Consider the following 18911-nt stretch of genomic DNA (forward strand, 5'->3'; position numbering starts at 1 on the left):
ACAGGGAGCATGCATGTGTAGGGCCATGTGAGAGACATTTTAGGAAATGTGGTAAAGTTCTGACCATATATATATATCACAGAGCTAGCTTTTGTTCTGCAGAATGATGAGAACACTGTGAGTCAGTAAATGGAATAATTTAAATTTGAAAATAGCTCCCCAGAATCTGCTGAATCCATTCAGAGTTAACTAGCAGGAGAACATCACCATGAAGTGTTCTGGGTCCATCTGTTGGCAATATTATGATGGAAACAGCTTTTTAAATGCTATTTTCAACAAGCTATCACATAACAGCTTGTTTCAACAATATTTCATTACCTTTCTGTTTGTTTGCCACCTACTATAAAAAACAGCTTGGAAGGAAGGAGGCATTTCAGTACTATAGACTGGTGTAGGGTGGGAGGGACAGAGACAATACAGAAACAAGCAAAATGAGAAACAACTATAAAAATAAAAAATAGAAGAAACTGTAATTTTAGACTCTCTGCAATCTAGATTTAAACCAGCATGTGGAAACTGAGCTGTGGTGGTGTCAGAAGGGGATGGTCTGCACCAGCCTGTCAATCCAATTTTTGTACAGTGACACCATCAGCCACAGGAAGCCAATGGCTCCTAGACAGAAACGATAAGTGCACCTAGCAATTACCTTTAATTCTGCAAGACCTTCTCAACTGTGCACTCCAGTAAGAACTGAAAGGAAAATTCACCTCCAACACTGTGACACAGTCACTTGTGTGGTACCAAAACAACCTGGCCTATTCAAGTCCTAGGAAAATATCATGTCCATCAGCTTGCTCCTCAAGTAAAACAAGTGCCAGTGACATACTCATGGTACAAAGCCTGCATCCAATAGCATCAGAGTGGCTCAGCTGCAGAGACCAGCTTAGGAATAAGGAACAGATGGCTGCACTTGAACCCAAAATTAGTAGATGAAGTTCTTTTGGTTCACCCTAAAAAAGTTTTGCAATTAGTCAATTCAGCATGGAGTTGTCCGAGCTAGCTTTGGCACACCTAATGTCATGGCTTTTTAAACAAAGAAACAGATCATCCCAAGGTTTATTCTGGTTTACCCATAATCCCACAATTCTAAAATAAACTCCTCTGTGCTGATTAACTCTATATTACTGATTCAAGTTCTAGCATGTATTTACTTTAAAGTTTTGGTTTTAAAGAGATGCACTCTTTAAAGAATTATATGGAGCACTCAAGTATTCCACACATTATGCATCTTGTTTCCCAAACAGGATTAGCAATATGGAAGTTCATAAGAAATATTGCATGGGTAAGTAAAATAAAAAACATATGAAACATTATAACTTCATGCAAATGAAGATGCAGAGAAAAGAAAGGAAACCTGAAAAAGTAATATGGAAAAAATGCTGATAAAATCACAACATAACCTTAAAAGAAGTGTATCCAAAAGTACAAAATACTGCAGAAGGACTTCCTTAATTATTAGCACTATATGAAACATCTACAGATAGCTCTCTATATATTTGGGCTCATTTGTAAAATATTTTATCTTCTGCTACTAAGATTGAATTTTAAGACAAAGTATTTTGTGTTCTGTTTATGCCTTTGACCTATCAAATGCGTAAAGCCATAACATCCTCTTATATACGTGCAAACACAGCCTGCTATTAAAAGGAGAAATACAACAAATAAGAGGATGCTTATGGTGAGCACCTACCTGAGGACGTATGACTTTCACTATGTTTTTAAGTGCAGTGTCTGGTGATGGAGGAGAGCAGTCAGGTGTTGGGCCTGTGGAGCTGTTTCTATGGCTACCAGATCCTGGTGCGGTAATTGCTACCTGAGGTGCATTATCTGTGAATAAAAATAACATCTATGTGAAATTACAAATACTTCATGGATTTTAAAGTAAAAAAGAACTTTGAAAACAGGTTACTCAGAACACTATTTAAACTTATAAAACTGAATATAATTTAAATATATTTGTCAAGGAATATATTGCATATCTACACTTATTTTTTCAGTCCATACATTCATTCTACGTTAAGGCAACATACAGCATTCTCTCAGTATCTAAACAAAATGAGGTGGAAACCAAGCATGAATATTTTACTTTCATTACTTTGAATTACTGACAGTGAATTCAAATACTATCACTATAACAGGGGAACTTGAAAGGGAGATTTATAATGCAACTTCTAGCTCATCCTGGAAAATCCTAACACATATGACCAAGCTTTACATATATCCATGTGTTACACAAACATATACTAACTTAAAACATGCTAACAGCCATCATTGACAACTTTCTTTAACATTGTGATTGATTAGCATAACTGACCAGCAAGGACTAATTACATGAAAATATGCTCAGTCTCTTGGGTAAAATTTGCATCCTCCATAGAGTTCTGCACTGCAGTAACTTCATTTCCAGCAGTATCTCAGCTATATTACCTACAGCTGGCCTAAAAATACTTGCATATCTGCATGTGTATGGGAAACTGCTCTTTGGACATATTTTGCTCTTACCATTTTATGGCACTGGGAAGGACCATTAAAAGGACTTAAAATAACATTCTTACATTCTCTAAATGTTCCTTATGCTGTTTGATCAATGTAAAGTTAGTAAGAATCAGATCAGAGGGTAGAGAGGACTATGAAATAGCTTCTCAGCTGTGAGAGTACCCATCACTGGAATGACTTAGCAGAAGGCAAAAAACTCCACATTATTTCAGGCCTCTAAAATTGTATCAGCAAAGAAATGCCTTAGTTCAGATTCGGGGTAAAGTGCCATCACCTGTGTATGGTTATGGTGGTTATTACAGTGCCTGTGAACTTAATGAGCACCTTTCTGAGTTACAAAGATATGCTCCATGCTCCAAAATGTGCTGTTACACCTGAAGCACTGCATCAAGACAATGCTGTCAAATATCATGTCTGTGACAGCCTGCAGGCTTCACAGAAGAAAGAAAGTTTTTTGTGATTGTGGTGGTTCTCCAATATGTGCTTCCACTCTGTGGACAAATCTACTCCAGAAAAACCCAAACATCAATAAGAAAAAACAGCTCTCTTAAACTGGAGAATTTTTGCCTGACCAACTTCTACAGGTACACTCATGAGCTCCTCCCTCTGCACAAGTCACAAATGCCTCTGTGAAAGCCATGACAAAGCTTCTCTCTCTCAGTCCTACTAACCTGAAAGAATTCTTGGAAGGGTAACAGAGATATTGAAAGGAAGGAAATACCCAGTTACATTAACAGAGATAATAATAGGATAAAGGGGAATAGTTTCAGGAAAGTAAATTTACAAATACTTTCATAGCACGAGTGATTCTAGGAGATCTGCAGTATTCTTCCTGCAGAAACACTGTGTAACTGGATGAGGTTTCTAATCAAAGTTTCTAATGAAATACAGTCTGACAATTTATTCTTCCAAAACAAATGTCAGGCTGGAGTGTTTCAGCAATACCAATACAGCACTTAATGCAAATATAAACAAAAATTCAGATGGCAGATTGGCAGACATCCAAAATGGACATGTCCTGTAGATAACCTCAGGTGTTACCTGACAGAGTGAACCCCTCCCTGTTACAGAAACAGAAAAGTCCAACTTTTTTTAAAAGTATCTCATTGAAATTGCCAGTCCCAAAGGTGTGCAGTCTTACAACCCAGATGAGTTTTTCCTGAATCATGAGCGTGTGCAGAAAGCTTGGATCAGAAGTAATTTATTTCCTAAAGTAATAAAGGTGTGTTAATACAATGTATCAAAACTATTTTTACACAACCTTAGAAAAGAACTGAAAATTAATTCTCACAATAATGTAACTGACATGGAAGAATTTTGGTAGCATTTCAGAAAGCCTTAAGTCTATCACATTCTTTCCTGCCTGACCTGGTGTCTAACTTTATAATGTTGTTCACACGCACCATGTAAATGAGTATTCTGTGATATGAAAACCCAGCTCATCAAAAATGGGTTTGGCAAGAGCAGAAACCTCTAAAGCCTCGCTATACTCTGAAAATCTCATAGTGAGGACAAAAGCTAGATATGAGTAACACCTTAAGTGAGCTGAAAATCTTTGTGTCTTTTGCTCCAGACTACGAAACAGCATCTCCTTTTACTCTATGGACAGATAGAAAATCATCAATGAACCTCCGTTACTGAGGAATCAGAGTTGCTCTAAGAGATCCCTGCCCTCTCTTTGGGGAGCCAACAAACAAGGGACTACTACACTACTGTCAAGAAATGTGGGAGTACAGGCACCATATATAGGAAGGTAAAAAATGAGTTCTAGAGTGAGAAATGCTCCACATGAATCCAGCTAAGTGCACTTAGTGCATTTATTTACTCATATTTGTGCAAGGAACAAACAGATGATTGTCTCTGACAAACAGCTAAAGCTATAAAGAACACAAACTCCATACTTCAGCAGTTCCTGCCTTTCTGCCACTATTTCCCTGTGAGCCTGTGTGGCTGTGCTTAGCACAAGTGCCCTTGAGCTACTTAGCACATGAAAGCCTTGCAAGTGAAATCAGGCAGTCTTGCAGATGCAGAAGCATTGCAAGGATGGATCACTCAAAGGACACATCATAAGAAACACAGACTGGTGTCAATGGTAACAATAGCAGTTGTCTGCCCACCAGTTTATTCTGTTTCAAAGCCTTGTTGATAGTCACCTCAGCTCAGTTTAACCACACTTCAAATATGCAGAAGAGGGTAACAGAGGAGTCAAGATATATGAGCAAGGTTTTGGTCTTTGCATAGAAGACTTCTTGTTGACCCTGTTCTGTAGTAGTGCACTGAAGGCTGGGTTTTCCCCCTTCATACATGCCACACAAGTGGCATTGAACTGACTGGGAGTGACATTCTTGAAAGGCAGACAGGAGGGGGAACAGGGCTGTTACATGCCCCACAAAACAGAGCTGAGAAAAAATATCTCCAGCTACGATGTGTGGCATGTATGAAGGGGGAAAACCCGGCACTCGGCTGGATTCATGTGGAGCATTTCTCACTCTAGAACTCATTTTTTTACCTTCCTGAGAAAAGAGTAGTTACAGATTTTCTTTCCAAGAAACAATCAAGCAGCAATTAAAAAAAAATCATGTTTATAGAGTCTCAAACAAAACTTTACAAAAAGAAGTTATAATTTTTTTTTAAATAAACAGCCCAAAAAAAACCATCCAACTGCTCAGTATTTCTTGCCTTTCCTTCTTTCTCAAGGGGCTAAGTTTCTGACATGTAATGATTTCTTGTAAACAATTTCTTTATTGTGGACAGCTGTTTATTTTCACAGTAGGATGTTCCCACTAGGCAACCAATAATGATTTACTACCTGGGTCTGCTCCATCAGAGAGAGAACAACACCATCAAATTAGTTTCTGCAACCAATTTGTAGCACCTGTTTATGTATATAGTATTTATAGTTTCATTAAGAGTATATTTGAATTTCTTTTATTTGGAATTAAATTATAAAATAATAATTTTAAAATTTTCCCTGGTGACAAAACTAAGGCAATTTTTTTTTCCCCTTCAGGTAACTATGATGGCAACACCGCAAGTTTCAGAAAAACATGCCATGGCAAATAGAACTTGGAAACTTAAGAAACTACCAAATTTACCTAGGAAAGATTAGCTCTCATGCTGAATTTCTGATAGGTGCTACAGATGGGGCCCACAGGGAAGTATTTACAACTGTCATACTCTTCCAGTTCCTGGCTCATGATGCAATAATCTAGATGTTTCTGTGTAAGTGAGAAAATATAAGGCTACAGAGATCATCTGGCAGCAAAACACTAATGACATGCAGCATACTCTAATATTCCTTCCTTCCTCCATCACATGTGAAGTTGTCACAAGGCTAATGTAGTTTGAGCTTATTCTGATTTTTGAAAATGCTTTTTTATGACTTAACATTCTCAATTTTCTTCATTTCCAGGCAAAGGAAATAGAATAGAACAAGGAAAATGTATGTATGTGTTCTTTTAGTATATTGTAAGAACAAACTAAGGAGTTATTCTAGGGTTGTCTTCTAAAGATGTCAGACAAAAACATAAAAATGCCAACTGTTTATCTTAGATGATTAAAAAAAAAACATATACAGGGAATTTTGCCCTTTCCTGTGCTATGTGACATCAGTCATTGGTTTCACATGTGTTTTTTCTTACGGAGCACTGAATGGAGGGAAATACCCTCATGGATAATAACAGACCATAACACCAGGGTTCAACGAGTGCTTCATTGACATTTTCATCCATCTATGGACTGTGAGGACAAACCACAGACTGCTCACTGAAACTTCTAAGAGATTTTTTTTTTCTCATAATGTACTCAAAGAAAAGGCACTATGTGTATACAATGCCACAATATTAACTATCAGGCAATATGAAGTACACCAACCAGAACACTTACTGCATCCCAGCAAGCAAAATATCAAAAACCAGACACAGCCCATATTCCAGAAATATAGTTAAAATTAGATTTCATCTCAGAAATAAATCTTTAAAATGGAACACACAGCTAATCTAGTTTTCTACTTTCATTGCAGAAACATGCTAGCATCCTTATCAAAATTTACAGTTATGTCTGTATTAGCTATTACATCAGTTATTTCTGCAACTTAGTGTAATGGCAATGGATCAGCACATCAAAAGCAGTTGATCTGCATGACAATCCACTTAAAATATATGTGAGTTTGAACTCCTAGCACTATCTAGCAACTTATTTATTCCACCATACACCCACATCATACATGCTAGTCACAACTTCCAGCATCCAGGATGACCCTGTGTTTTTGTGCCCACCTAAAATGGAGCATCACATCCAGAAAGAATCTGGTTTATGTGCTGCAAAGCTGGCATGTGACTGAAGAAATTAATAGTAACTGCAAATGATGTTTTATTTCATATTCACATCCAGTGCCCTGAGTCAAAATGCAAATATACACTCCACCCATTTTATTTCCATATTCCAACCATTTCTGGAGTCACTTAAATACTATATTCTCAGATTTTTGTGGAAGAAATGTATATTTCACTGTAGAGGTATGAACCAGTAATAGCCTAGAACTTGATTATACACTACACACCTAATGCTGTGTTTAAATACATATACTAAATTCTAAAACATCCCAAATGACAAATAATAGGCATGAACAAAAATATTTAAAACACAAAGCCTAATCATTATGACCTTGTAGAAATTTATACTACAAATGCAGGGCCTGGACAGGTTTGTTCAGTGCAAAACTGGGAGAGAAAAAAGACAAGGGTGAAAAATGAATGTGCATGAACATACATACACATAAATATACAGAGATGAACTTGCACACATAAATGGACAACAAATCCAAAGGCACCCTATTATTAATAATAGCTTCCTCGAGCTTTGCTCAGTGTGGAATATTTCATGCAATGTTTCAAACTACTTGAAGGTAGGTCAAAATCCTGCATCTGTTTTTGACACCACATCATCAAGGATAATGCAAAAATGTGCATAAAGGTCCAGATAGCTCAGTGCCATCTGGGCTCAATGTGCTTTCTAGTATGCTAACAAGACAGACATAAATTTGATCAATTATAGCAGACTCAATTTGCTAGACTATTATAAAACTCTTATCTAGTCTGGCAATTTCTATGGGTTTGGATCCGTCCTTAGAAAAAAAAAAAGTTGGAGTACCTTTGTCTGTTACAGGTCCTCTTTACATCAGATATGTTAAATGAAGGCAAAAAGCTCTAAAAAGAACATGGCAATGCAAATTATCTGTCCTGGACAGAAATCAGTCTTAATCACAATAGAAATCTTGGAAGAGCGAAAAAGAAGATATTATGGAAATAGTACTATTTCTGGAGGATCAGTCTGCAGTGACTGAACTTACATACATCTCCTTGCAGAACAGAGACACCAAAATGGCTAATTTAATTGACTGTTTAAGAAATTAACACATTAATGTAGGGCCCATCATGTGTGGTATCATTAGGAACAGATTTTAATGTTCTTTGTTAATGGGGGAATGGTCACCTTTTAAAATCTTCACAGCTGGAATGAAAAAAGAATTGCCAGTTATAATTCCACTGGAGTGATAGATAAAGCAGCAATATCCGATTTATTTGATAATCAACTATATGGATGCTTTATCAGGGATATTCTGATACCCTCATGCTAAGGAGACCAGGAACTTCCCTGATTCCACTATAGGGAATCTCTGAGCTTGATCTCCAAGCAAGAGAGAGAGACACAGGCCCACATGAAGAGTCATCTAAATCTGACTCTGCATGGTAAAGAGAATTCCAGCCCAGCGATGCCCTGAATCTAGTAGAGGGCTCATTAACAACCCTTTTTAAGGCAGAGCAAGGAGAATCAAGCCATTATTTGCAACCAAACCCACAGACTTCAGTAGAAGTGTGAGAAGAGCACTTGAGCTCAGTCCATTCTCTGTGGATCACTTTTGGCTGCTATATTCCAGCAAGAGCAGATTTACAAGGCAGGAGCCCAAGCCATCAAATAGGAAAGAGCTAACATAGACCCAAAACTGAGCAGAGCAGATCACAAAATAGCAGGAACTGCCCTGATTTTATTCACAGATGCCATGTGTAAGACTTACTGGACAGCATGTGTGATAAAAATGTGTTGTCCCCTGTAAGTAGGGGATCAATTGCAAAGATTAATAGCAATAGCATATAGTAAATTAAGCAGTTCATACAGAAATCCAGAAAAAAATTTAAAATCTCCTATTTTGTCAGGGAGATAACCAAAGCATTCATGTTACACAGTAGCCTCAAACAGGACCAAGTAATTTCCCATAGCATAGGATTCAGCTTTAAAATTGTTTTAACTTGACTAAATCTTCACAGCAAATCTTCTCTCCTACATAACTCTTCAACATGGAATAAATCTACAAACTACAGATAAGGACAAACATGTATTTCAGGATTTCAAGGAACAAACATTACCAGAGACATTTCAAAAGAACAGATGGAATAGTGAATAACAGAATCAGTAGGTAGCTACACTGCATGCATAGAGAGTATGGTTGGACTCAATTGTCTGAACGTGCTCTTTTGAATTTGCTTGGTTCCCACACACTTAAACCTGAATAACCACTGTTCTGAGTAGAATTGTAAATATATATCTGCAACTGTCTTGTTGAAAGCACTCAAAGCCATAACTGGCCCAGTCTTGGATGTGGCAGCTATTTCAGGATTGTATTTGAAATTAATTACCAGTGAAGTGCATTCCAGTGGCAGCAGGGGGTCTGTTTAGTTGTTTCGGCATCATCCAAGAGAGTTGGGTATGACTATTATCAAGTTTTTATTTCCTCTAATCACCCACCTGCACAAACAGACTTTGGAATTGCTTCAAGCTCACATAACCCTTGTATTACCAGGCAACTGTCTGGAAAAACATCTCTCATTAAGTACTAATGAGAGATGATGGGTGATTTCCACCATTTCCTGAGTAACCTTTGGAGACTGCCTCTGCAAGCTGCTGATGTCTAATTGAGCATTCAAAAACAATAGTACACAATTGCCATCTACCTTTTTGATTTTTATGTAATGGCTTTTTTGTTGGCTTTTCCATATTAAAACGGTTTTTAGTGAAATGATTACACTTGTCTATGACAGATATTTCATAATTTTCTATATTTGCACTGTCTCAACATATAGGTGCCATATTTCTGGGAGTTCAGTGAAAAGCATAGGGTATAATTACAGATGCCAAAATATTTTTGGTTATCTTAGCCATTAACTAAAAACTGGGATTCCTAATAGACTTGTAAAAAAAAAAATTACCCCAAAAAACAATGGTAGATATTGGGGATTTCTGTGCTTATTTTCAAATTCAACTTATCAGTGAGAGGTCACTGAATGCAATCATATGCGTGCTTTAGTGTTTCATAAGACTTCTAAAAACCAAAGAAAATAACCAAAGTGTGGCGTGCAGAAAAATACTCGACTCTTATAAAGGCAACTGATAATTACTGAATTAGGCTATATTGTCTAATTACTTCAGAAAATAAGGCACAAAAAGTGGTGAAAGTGTTCTCAAATAATTTAAATAATGCTAATGATAGCCACACACCCCAGTGATGAAGCTCAGTTAATAAATAATTTAAACAGTCTTGAAGATAAACCTCCCAATATACATCTATCTACATGTACAGTGAAAATCAATTAATTGCAAAAACCTATATTTTCAGTTCTTCTAAGTATCAATTAATTGATAAAGCTCTTTATCAGAACACTGAAAGCAAAGTGCTAACCAAAACACTTAAAAACCAAAGAGAAAGAAATGTTTTAATATGTTTCCAGTTATTCCTATTTAAAGCATCTAAATTCTCAAGCAGCTTCAGAGAGATTTAGGAAGCTCAACTCTCACCCTGAAAATTTATATTTTTGTATTTAATGACATTTACACTGAAAGAAGTATATTGTTAATATATATTGCATATTGTGTCATGTAACCGTTATATTCATTAGGCATAAAGGACTTGTCCAGCACATAGAATACACTACAAATACACAGTCAGAATTCAGGGAATCTTTATGGGCTTTACTGTTCAATTTGAAAAAGATACCAAAGCATCTGTACCAGAGTGGACCAGTTATATAGACAGATATAGATATCATGTTACCCTGATAATGGTCAAAAGACTTGAGAAAGATAAAGGAAATACTGGGGATTATTTTGGAATAACACAATCCACTTTCCAACCAGCTAATTTTTAGCACTACAGCACTGAAGTTTCTAATAACTCAAAACCCCCCCAAAAATTTATAGCAATTTTTAATTTCCAAATTTTTGATTTTATCATTAGTGTGGTGAAACTTTTTTGCCATAATTTATACATCTCATTTGTACATATCATTTTCATCTAAAAAAATACTAAAATTCTATCCCTTTTACTAATATTCCTGCATTAATTTTCTGTCTCCTCCAATTCAGATAAAATGATATATTATAAAAGTGTTATATATTTAGACATTAGTAATCTTATCTTCTGACTGACAAAGCAGGATTTATATAACTTGTCTGAGTGTTTAGTATCTTCTCAACACTTCAGCATATTTAATTAGCTACCACCACAGGTTTCTCTTATTTTTGTTTTAGGTTCTCTAAGATCCATGATAAAATTAGCACAAAACTTTGTATATATTGAAAAGATATGCCATTTGTATTTGCTATGGACAGCAAATGAATAAATTTTTAGACCATGCAACTTTAGTCCATTCAGTGTATTTAGACAAGAAGGAGTATTCCAGCGCAGTGGAGCCAAAACAAAGAGGGATTATAATTAAGTAAAACCTTGGGGAGGTTGCCAAGTTTTATGGAGAAAGACAAGGCTTGAATTTTTTCAAGTTTCTTTAACTTAAAGTTCTTAAAATATAACAAAGAATCACAATTAAATCACACTGGAATACAGGTAATAATTTAACTAAAAGATCCACACAAGTCCTGTTATTCTTACTAGGGGAACTTCTAACCACTAACTACTTCCTACTGCAAATGCCACTATTCCATTAGAACACACTTTTATTAAATTGATCACTAGAAAAATCTTATTGCAGTTATAACAGGTTGGATGAGAAAAACTTTGAAAGACAAGTTTGATAAAAAAAAAGTTTGCTTTTTTTTCAAAATTTACTTACACGACATTCACAGAAAGGTCTGATATCTTTTCACCCTAATGTAAGACAATAATAGATGTAAAAATAATGGAAATGCTCTTGGATAAAAATTTAGTGTCAATCCCAGTACTATGGGTAAGAAAATGCTTTTAATTGTGCTACACTATTTATTATGTATCTTCCATCATGAAGAGAATGACTTCTGAAAAAAAACGGACATGCGGTGAGCTGGAGCTAGACGGGAAAAAGTATTCTTACTAACAGCTGGTTTTAATGTCATCATCCAGAACAGTTACCACCACATACAGCAATATACTGTACTACAGAAAGAACACATCCTGCTCTGGAGCCACAAAATATGAAATGATCTTTTTGAAGACTTTGTTTTCTGATATCAATAAAGCAGCTGGGTGTGAACATATTCTTTCATGTGGGTTCTTCCGAAACTGAGGTATTTTAATGCATATCACGAAAAAAAAATACTAATCTGATATTCTGCTGCAGTAGCAAATTATTCTATTCTTAGATAAAATTAAGTACGTGCTGCATCTATATGTTTGTGGATTGGCAATAGAAACCCTTTCCCACCCTATTTTGATATATAGTGAAATCCTACATCACTTGCACACTTCAAGTTTTCTTTGAGGTGGCATAAAAAGGTATAAAAAGAACAAAAATCAAATCTCTAAAGAGAAGTAAACCTTTTGGCAGCAAGCTACATGTTGCCATCAGGATTAGCAGATGAGAAAGGGAGACAGAAGCAGAGAAAATGGAAGTAAATAAGTAGTTTTTATTTAGCTTCAAATAGAATAGAAAGACTTTTTTTTTAATGTAACACTGAGTACCTTCACTAGGAATCAATGTTTTTCTATTTTTTAATCATTTATTACACTGCATAAAGCAAATAAATCTGTTCATTATGTACAAAATTGGTTTATTTTAGAAATTGCTTAATATTGTGACAAATATTTTGACTTTAACAAAATTTAGCAAGCTATGCCAAGATTTCTGCTTTCCAAATGTACCAAAGTTAATAGAGAAGTTTATTAAAATTCTCAAAACATATAATTCTCATTAGAAAGAGTTCTCAATGGAACACAGTTAAATGTATTAATTCTTTTCACCAAACTACAACATTCCAGTTGTTTTTTACTGGAGAAGTAAAGACAGTATAAATGGGAGTATTTTTTTAAATAATAAAATCTAGTATTTCAGATCTGATTAATGCCAATGCTGAAATAAAATTATTAGCATGGCTATTCATTGATTGTATGATATAAGCTAAAATTACATTCCAATTCTGACACAGTCAGTTACCAAAATAAATTCTCCTAAAGACTGCCAGACAGAAGAACAAGAAAAACTTTTTTTAGTTTGTTAAGTGGTGAGTAAAGGGAAGACTTACTGCATGGGGTGTCTGTCATGGAGCTGGGATGCACACAGGAAGCATCCAGCATTGAACAGAATTGTCATGTTCTGTGATACAGATATAGTCACTCATTTTATAGTCTGATATTTACGGTTCTCAACCTGATCTTCCATGTCCCTGATATGAGACAGAGAAATACAAGGGATTGCCCAAGTCATCAAATCTAATAGCTAAATCAAAGGTAATTACATAACAAAAAATGTGCTACACATCTACTCGCCATCTACAGTAAGTCACAAACCGTTCCCTATTAAACTGTGTTAAACTTGCAACCTTCAATACAGAAATACCAAAAAAAGCTGGAAAAACTACACAAGGAGCAGGAGTCATCAGGATCACTGGTAATGCTGAGAATGTCTAGAGTACCCTAATATATGTATATTGCAGTGTATTGATTAAACACCCAGAGCTGAGCAGCTTTATCATCGGAAGAGACCAAACAGCAGAGAAATTAATCTTCAACAAAAGACATTTCTTTGTGTGATTCAATACATATCTCTATTGCAGTTCCAGTGCTTCTGAAAACCTCTTTAGCCTTTTTTACAGTACTGGAACTGCATTGCATTTTAGACATAACTCAAGTGAAGCACTAGCTCTTGAGCACTGGATCTCTCAAACTATAGGACTCAATTTCTTCTTCATGTAAAATAGCATAATATCTAGTCTTGAATATAAGAGGATAAAAAGTATGAGCTCAAGATAACCAGTTCTTTCCAGCTTCCTAAATGGAGAAAGAGTCAAACTGAAAAGCTTTGTAGAAAATTCAGTGTAAGGTTTGCAGAAAATTCACAGGTGCATCAGGAGACACATAATATTACTATATGCCTATTAAGACCTTTGTGCAGTGTTAGACATATTTCAAGCTTATATTCCTCTAAAACGTACCAGATGCACATAAACTGTCAAGAAATTAATAAATGAAGTTTTACTCCTAATATTAACAATTTGGTGATTTTTACAGAAGTATTATTTCCCATTTATATATTAAGTTACTGCCACTTATGAAAGGCACTATCATTTACATCTGCTCAATCATCAAACCATCCCATCAGCACTCTGAGGTGTAGTATTACCAGAATGGAATATGTTCTATGTGGTCTATATATATTGCAGCCCTAACTCAAAAGTACTACAAAGGATGTGGCAACTAATAGTCATTTAACAAAGAAAAACTCAAATCCTGCTAAAAAATATTTTCATGTGGACTTTAAAATGAGAAACAGCCAAAAATAATTATGTTCCTTTGAATTATTATTTTGATTTGTAAAAGGGTTTTTGTCTGACAGCATGCAGTCAAGTGTATAATGAGATCATTCTAGACAGTAATCACACCAGGATGGATGAAACTGAGCTTGGTCAGAATGCACACAGTTTGATGAGCACTCATTTGCAAAAATTGCCAAAAACTCCTGTGAGGGCTGATTTTTTTCAACGGCATTTTAATGAATAATAGTAAAACCCAATGAAACGTCAGAAAATTTTTAACATATGCTGAGCAGAAGCCTTTTTCTCTCAGTTTGTAGAGAAAATGGAAGCTAGTCCTTTGGAAAACAAAACTACGTCAACATAAACATATTTACTGGAACACAGTGGATGGGCGGAGAGTACAGGTATTTTGCTAATTAAATGATCCCATGGTATCAGCCATCCCCATGTGTTTTAACTTCAAATATGACAAAGAGTTTTTAAGAATAACACTTCATTCTTCAGAATATTATCAAAGAAGCTATCCAGGGGAGCACATGATTGGGAGCAATTATCCTAATTATATACCAAAAACCTTTTAGAGGGATGATAAGGTTTTAAAGGAAAGTACATTAGAGCTGCAATATGTAAGAATTGACACCTCAATTGTGCAATCTCAATTCAGTCTCCTGTGCATATGCACTCTGAAGAAGCCTTAATTATTATAATGCCATTTCTCCACATGACTTCTGCTGCATCAAGGTCATAAAAATGTGGGGGAAATGGACAAGGGAATACATGAAATTATGGTACATCACTACAGAAATGTGTCAGGAGCAACAATATTCTAAACTGAGAGATGAAAAATATTTTCCCTAAATATCAAACAGAAACTCACAGGAAAATATTCCAAAGGAATGTTAAATGAGAGTTACTATAGCTAGAAATTTTTAATCAATATATCTAATTTGTATCCAAGATTTCAAAAAGATCTGGCAAGAATTCACCTCAATAAATGGTGCTGTTTTTAATAGCACCTGGCATATTGATAAGATTTAAGAAGGCTAAAAGGAAGCTAATGGAGTAACCTTGGTCATTATAGGCTTTCAGCCTGAGATCAGGAATAATGGAATTGCTGATATGGATCACCATTAATAGTAAATGGAAGAGACGTAGGTCATACAAATTAGCATTGCTTCAGAAAAAAATGGATATTATTTAACCTTGGTTTTTAAAATAAAATGTAAAGATTTTGGAAGAGAGGTAAGTACGACAAGTATATTTGGATTAATAAACTTTATTCAAGCAGTCTATGTTTGCAATGGAGAAAATTTAAAAAGAATTATACTGAATTCTCTTCCAGATACATGTATATGAGAAAAGTGCACTATCCAAATGGAAAAAAAATTAACAGTTTTATCATTCTTATCCTGCCAATCCAGGATGGGTAGAAGGAGTGTCAAAAAGCCTACATAAACCTCATTCCTTTAATGCTCTTTGTCAGGATTCTGAAAGCTGCCAGTTAAATGGGGAAGAGTCAGCCAAGAAAGCACTCTAGAAACAGCAATCACTGAATACTTCTGTCTGTTCCACTGTCTACTTCTCAGTTTGTGACACTGAAGTTTTATTTTAGCCCTGCAGGAAAAATGCTCATTTTCTCAAAAGTCAAGAAGTTAACAGAAAGGGAAGAAAAAAAAAAAAGACAGATTTTTTTTTATTCCCAACAAGGTAAAGAATTCATTTTTATCATAGTACTTTGGATTTAGAGTCTGCCATGCATTTGATGACAAAATTGAAGGATTTGAATTTTCTAGTTATTAATTTGAAAATTTTATGATAACAAAGGTTTGTCCACATATAAAATTTCACTGTTTAAAATAGAATCAATAATGGAATAGCTGTGTAAGAGGAATCTATGGCTTTATCTCATGCTGCCCAGGACTGCTTAGAGGGGAAGCTAGAGGGTGAACTGCTACTGAAACTTTTTATAATTTATTTTCCCTCATCTCTTAATTTGTTCTGCTAAGACATTTATAATTAGAGTCAAATCCTAATGAAAATGGTGCTTATTTTGCAGAACAAGTTAATTCTTTTCCTCTCTGTTCGTAACTTCTAACAAAAAAAAAATCCCACATTGTGCAGAAAATTGAAACAAAATATAGATGTTTTCTTCTTTGAACATTAGGGAGGGGAGATGTGTACTGTGGGTGTATCTACTGCCAGCAGGCTACAGACATGTCAAGAAAGAATATGGACAGCATATGTCTACAAAAAGTGAATACAGATTCACTTGGTCCTGTTTCTTGGCTAAAACCAGAAACCTACAAACCTGGACAACCTAGGAACAAACTTAACTGTAGAAAGGATTTTCAGGCTGTCTCACTCACCTCCTGAACACTACCCAAATATAGCTAGGGTGGACTCCAGCTTCAATGTGTTATCAATATGTGATTTGAAGGATGTAGTTAACAGGGCAGAAATCAGAATTACACACCTCACTGACCCATCGACAGCCACTTGCAACCGTAACAGTGCAGCAGATAGCTTGAGAGGCATCTTCTGATTTCAGACAAAATCAGAAGGGCAATATTCTCACAGATAGTACCTCATTCTTCATCCCAAAAGAGACATTTCTCCCAGTCTCATATCAACACTTAATTCACTAATTCCTAATTCTAATTTTGGAAGATGATGTACAGTGAAAATCTAACATAACTGAAATCAGTGGCAAAACATGTGCTAACATCAATGACATTAGAAATACATGTCAGCTTGAGACTCGGATCACTTGAAGACCTATATATTGAGATCAGCAGGTCTATAACACCTCTCAATAAAACAGTGACCAACACAGGACCACAGGTGAACTGTGCTCCTCTAGGAGATACAGTATTTAAAAAGTCAATAGAAAGCATCCTAATTAAATGATATCAGAAATACAAAAAATAGGCATGAAAATATCATTATGATGAGACAAAAGTCCCAAGAATCTCATATTCCGGGGATTTGTACTTTAAAAACAATAAAAGGAACAATAAAATGCCAGAAGATACTTTAAAACTTAAAAGAAATTTTAAAATTGTTATTTCTGTTATACAAACAGCTACAGCATAAGTTTCAGGAATCTCTTCTGGTTTTGAAGGGTGCTTAAAAAAGAACTAGTTGCACTGAAGAAAACACCCAGCAAAATGCAAGATAGGAAAGCTACTGTGTATTTCACTCTTCCATCAGTACTCTCTTGATTTTCATTAAAAGGTCACATGAAATCAAAAATCTTAGCTGTACACATATATTAATGTACTAGACAAAATTGTTTCTGATAAGTGAGCATTATATCTTGCACTTGTGGCAGTCAGAATGACAAATATAAAATGTGTCACCACTGAAAATCAGGAGAAGGGTAGTTCAGTTTCTGGTACAGTGTGCTGGCAAAGATGTATATCTTGAAATTCTGAATGCAAACCATACAACACTACAAATGAACCTGTTAAAACAAGTCAATTGATACATTGTGTATCATAGCCAAATTATGTCCATTTAGCTCAATTGTGAGTTAAAGGAAGAAAAAGAACAGGAGAAAAAAAAGGTCTTGACACTAAATTTTACTATTAATAAGTTATTGAATAAAAGCTCAGCTGAAAAATTTTGCTAATTTTCAATTTTTAATTTGAAGTAAATTTTACAAAAAAGCACATAAACAGCAAAATCAAACTATTTTCATTTGGACTAAATACAACATTTAATTGGGAAAAAAGGTATCTGTTTTCCAGTTCAACCACTTCCATTGTTATAAATATTATAACCAAGATTTGATTTCTGAAAAGCTCCTGGAGAGCTCCAACTTATCCACAAACAGAATTTTAGGCTATCTCTGTCTTGACTGGAGTTGTCCATGAATACACTGAAGTTGGAAATGAGAAGCTTCTTAATAACTAGCACACTAGCACAGAAATCAGTGATTCTAATACAGACAATTTTGAAGAGCAACAGGCACAAAACCCATATATATTGAAGATCTATCTTGAAAGGAACTACACAAAGGCTAGGATCTAATTTTTCTCCCTTTAAGGAGAGCATTGTCATTGTTTCAAGGCACTCTGAGACTCTCTTGCTCATTCTTTCCATGGCCTATGATACTCTTTCTATGCTAAACGTAAAGGGGGATTATATTGTGCAAAACATCCTGAACACTGGGAAACTTTAGTTAACAAAGGGAGTATTTCTCTAAGGCAAAAATTTACTCAGAGAAGAAAATGCTTGCTGCCTAAGATTGTTCAGCTATTAGGTTGTTATGGAAACACTACCCTCTTTTGTCAGTGAACCAACTCCACCAAACGGATGCAGGGCTCACATTACGATACCCATGTCCTGTGTTCTGTAATGACAAACTCTGAGGGGCTCCGCACTTCTCGCTCAACATACAGGCCAATTATACCTTTGGAGATAATGTCCCCTTGAGTAATAGACAGAACAATAAAGGATATTTGATTAGCACTCATATATCATCACTGATCACAGAATATTCTGATAATAATTCATTGGAAGGGGTCAACAAGATCATCAAAGTCCAGCTCCTGGTGCAGCACAGAACAGCCCCAAGAATCACATCATGTGCCAAAGTGTTGTCAAAACATTTCTTCAACTCTGGCAGGCTGGTGCTGTGATGTCATGTCAGGTCCTGAAGCATGTCCCAAGTTTTA

The 18911-nt window shown here is 35.5% G+C and overlaps 1 protein-coding gene across 7 annotated transcripts in view; it reads right to left on the reverse strand.

Annotated features, from left to right (window-relative positions):
• The window catches only part of ANKS1B (ankyrin repeat and sterile alpha motif domain containing 1B), a 398399-nt gene that overhangs the window by 258002 nt on the left and 121486 nt on the right, over positions 1-18911 (reverse strand). For all 7 annotated transcript variants that reach the window (XM_077783569.2, XM_077783570.2, XM_031507463.3 and 4 more), the window contains one exon: positions 1691-1827. In XM_077783569.2, the coding sequence (XP_077639695.1) occupies positions 1691-1827 (137 nt within the window). The remainder of the gene's footprint in view (positions 1-1690; positions 1828-18911) is intronic.

Source organism: Lonchura striata, chromosome 1A (assembly GCF_050655825.1).
Source record: "Lonchura striata isolate lonStrDom1 chromosome 1A, ASM5065582v1, whole genome shotgun sequence".
Taxonomy (NCBI): domain Eukaryota; kingdom Metazoa; phylum Chordata; class Aves; order Passeriformes; family Estrildidae; genus Lonchura; species Lonchura striata.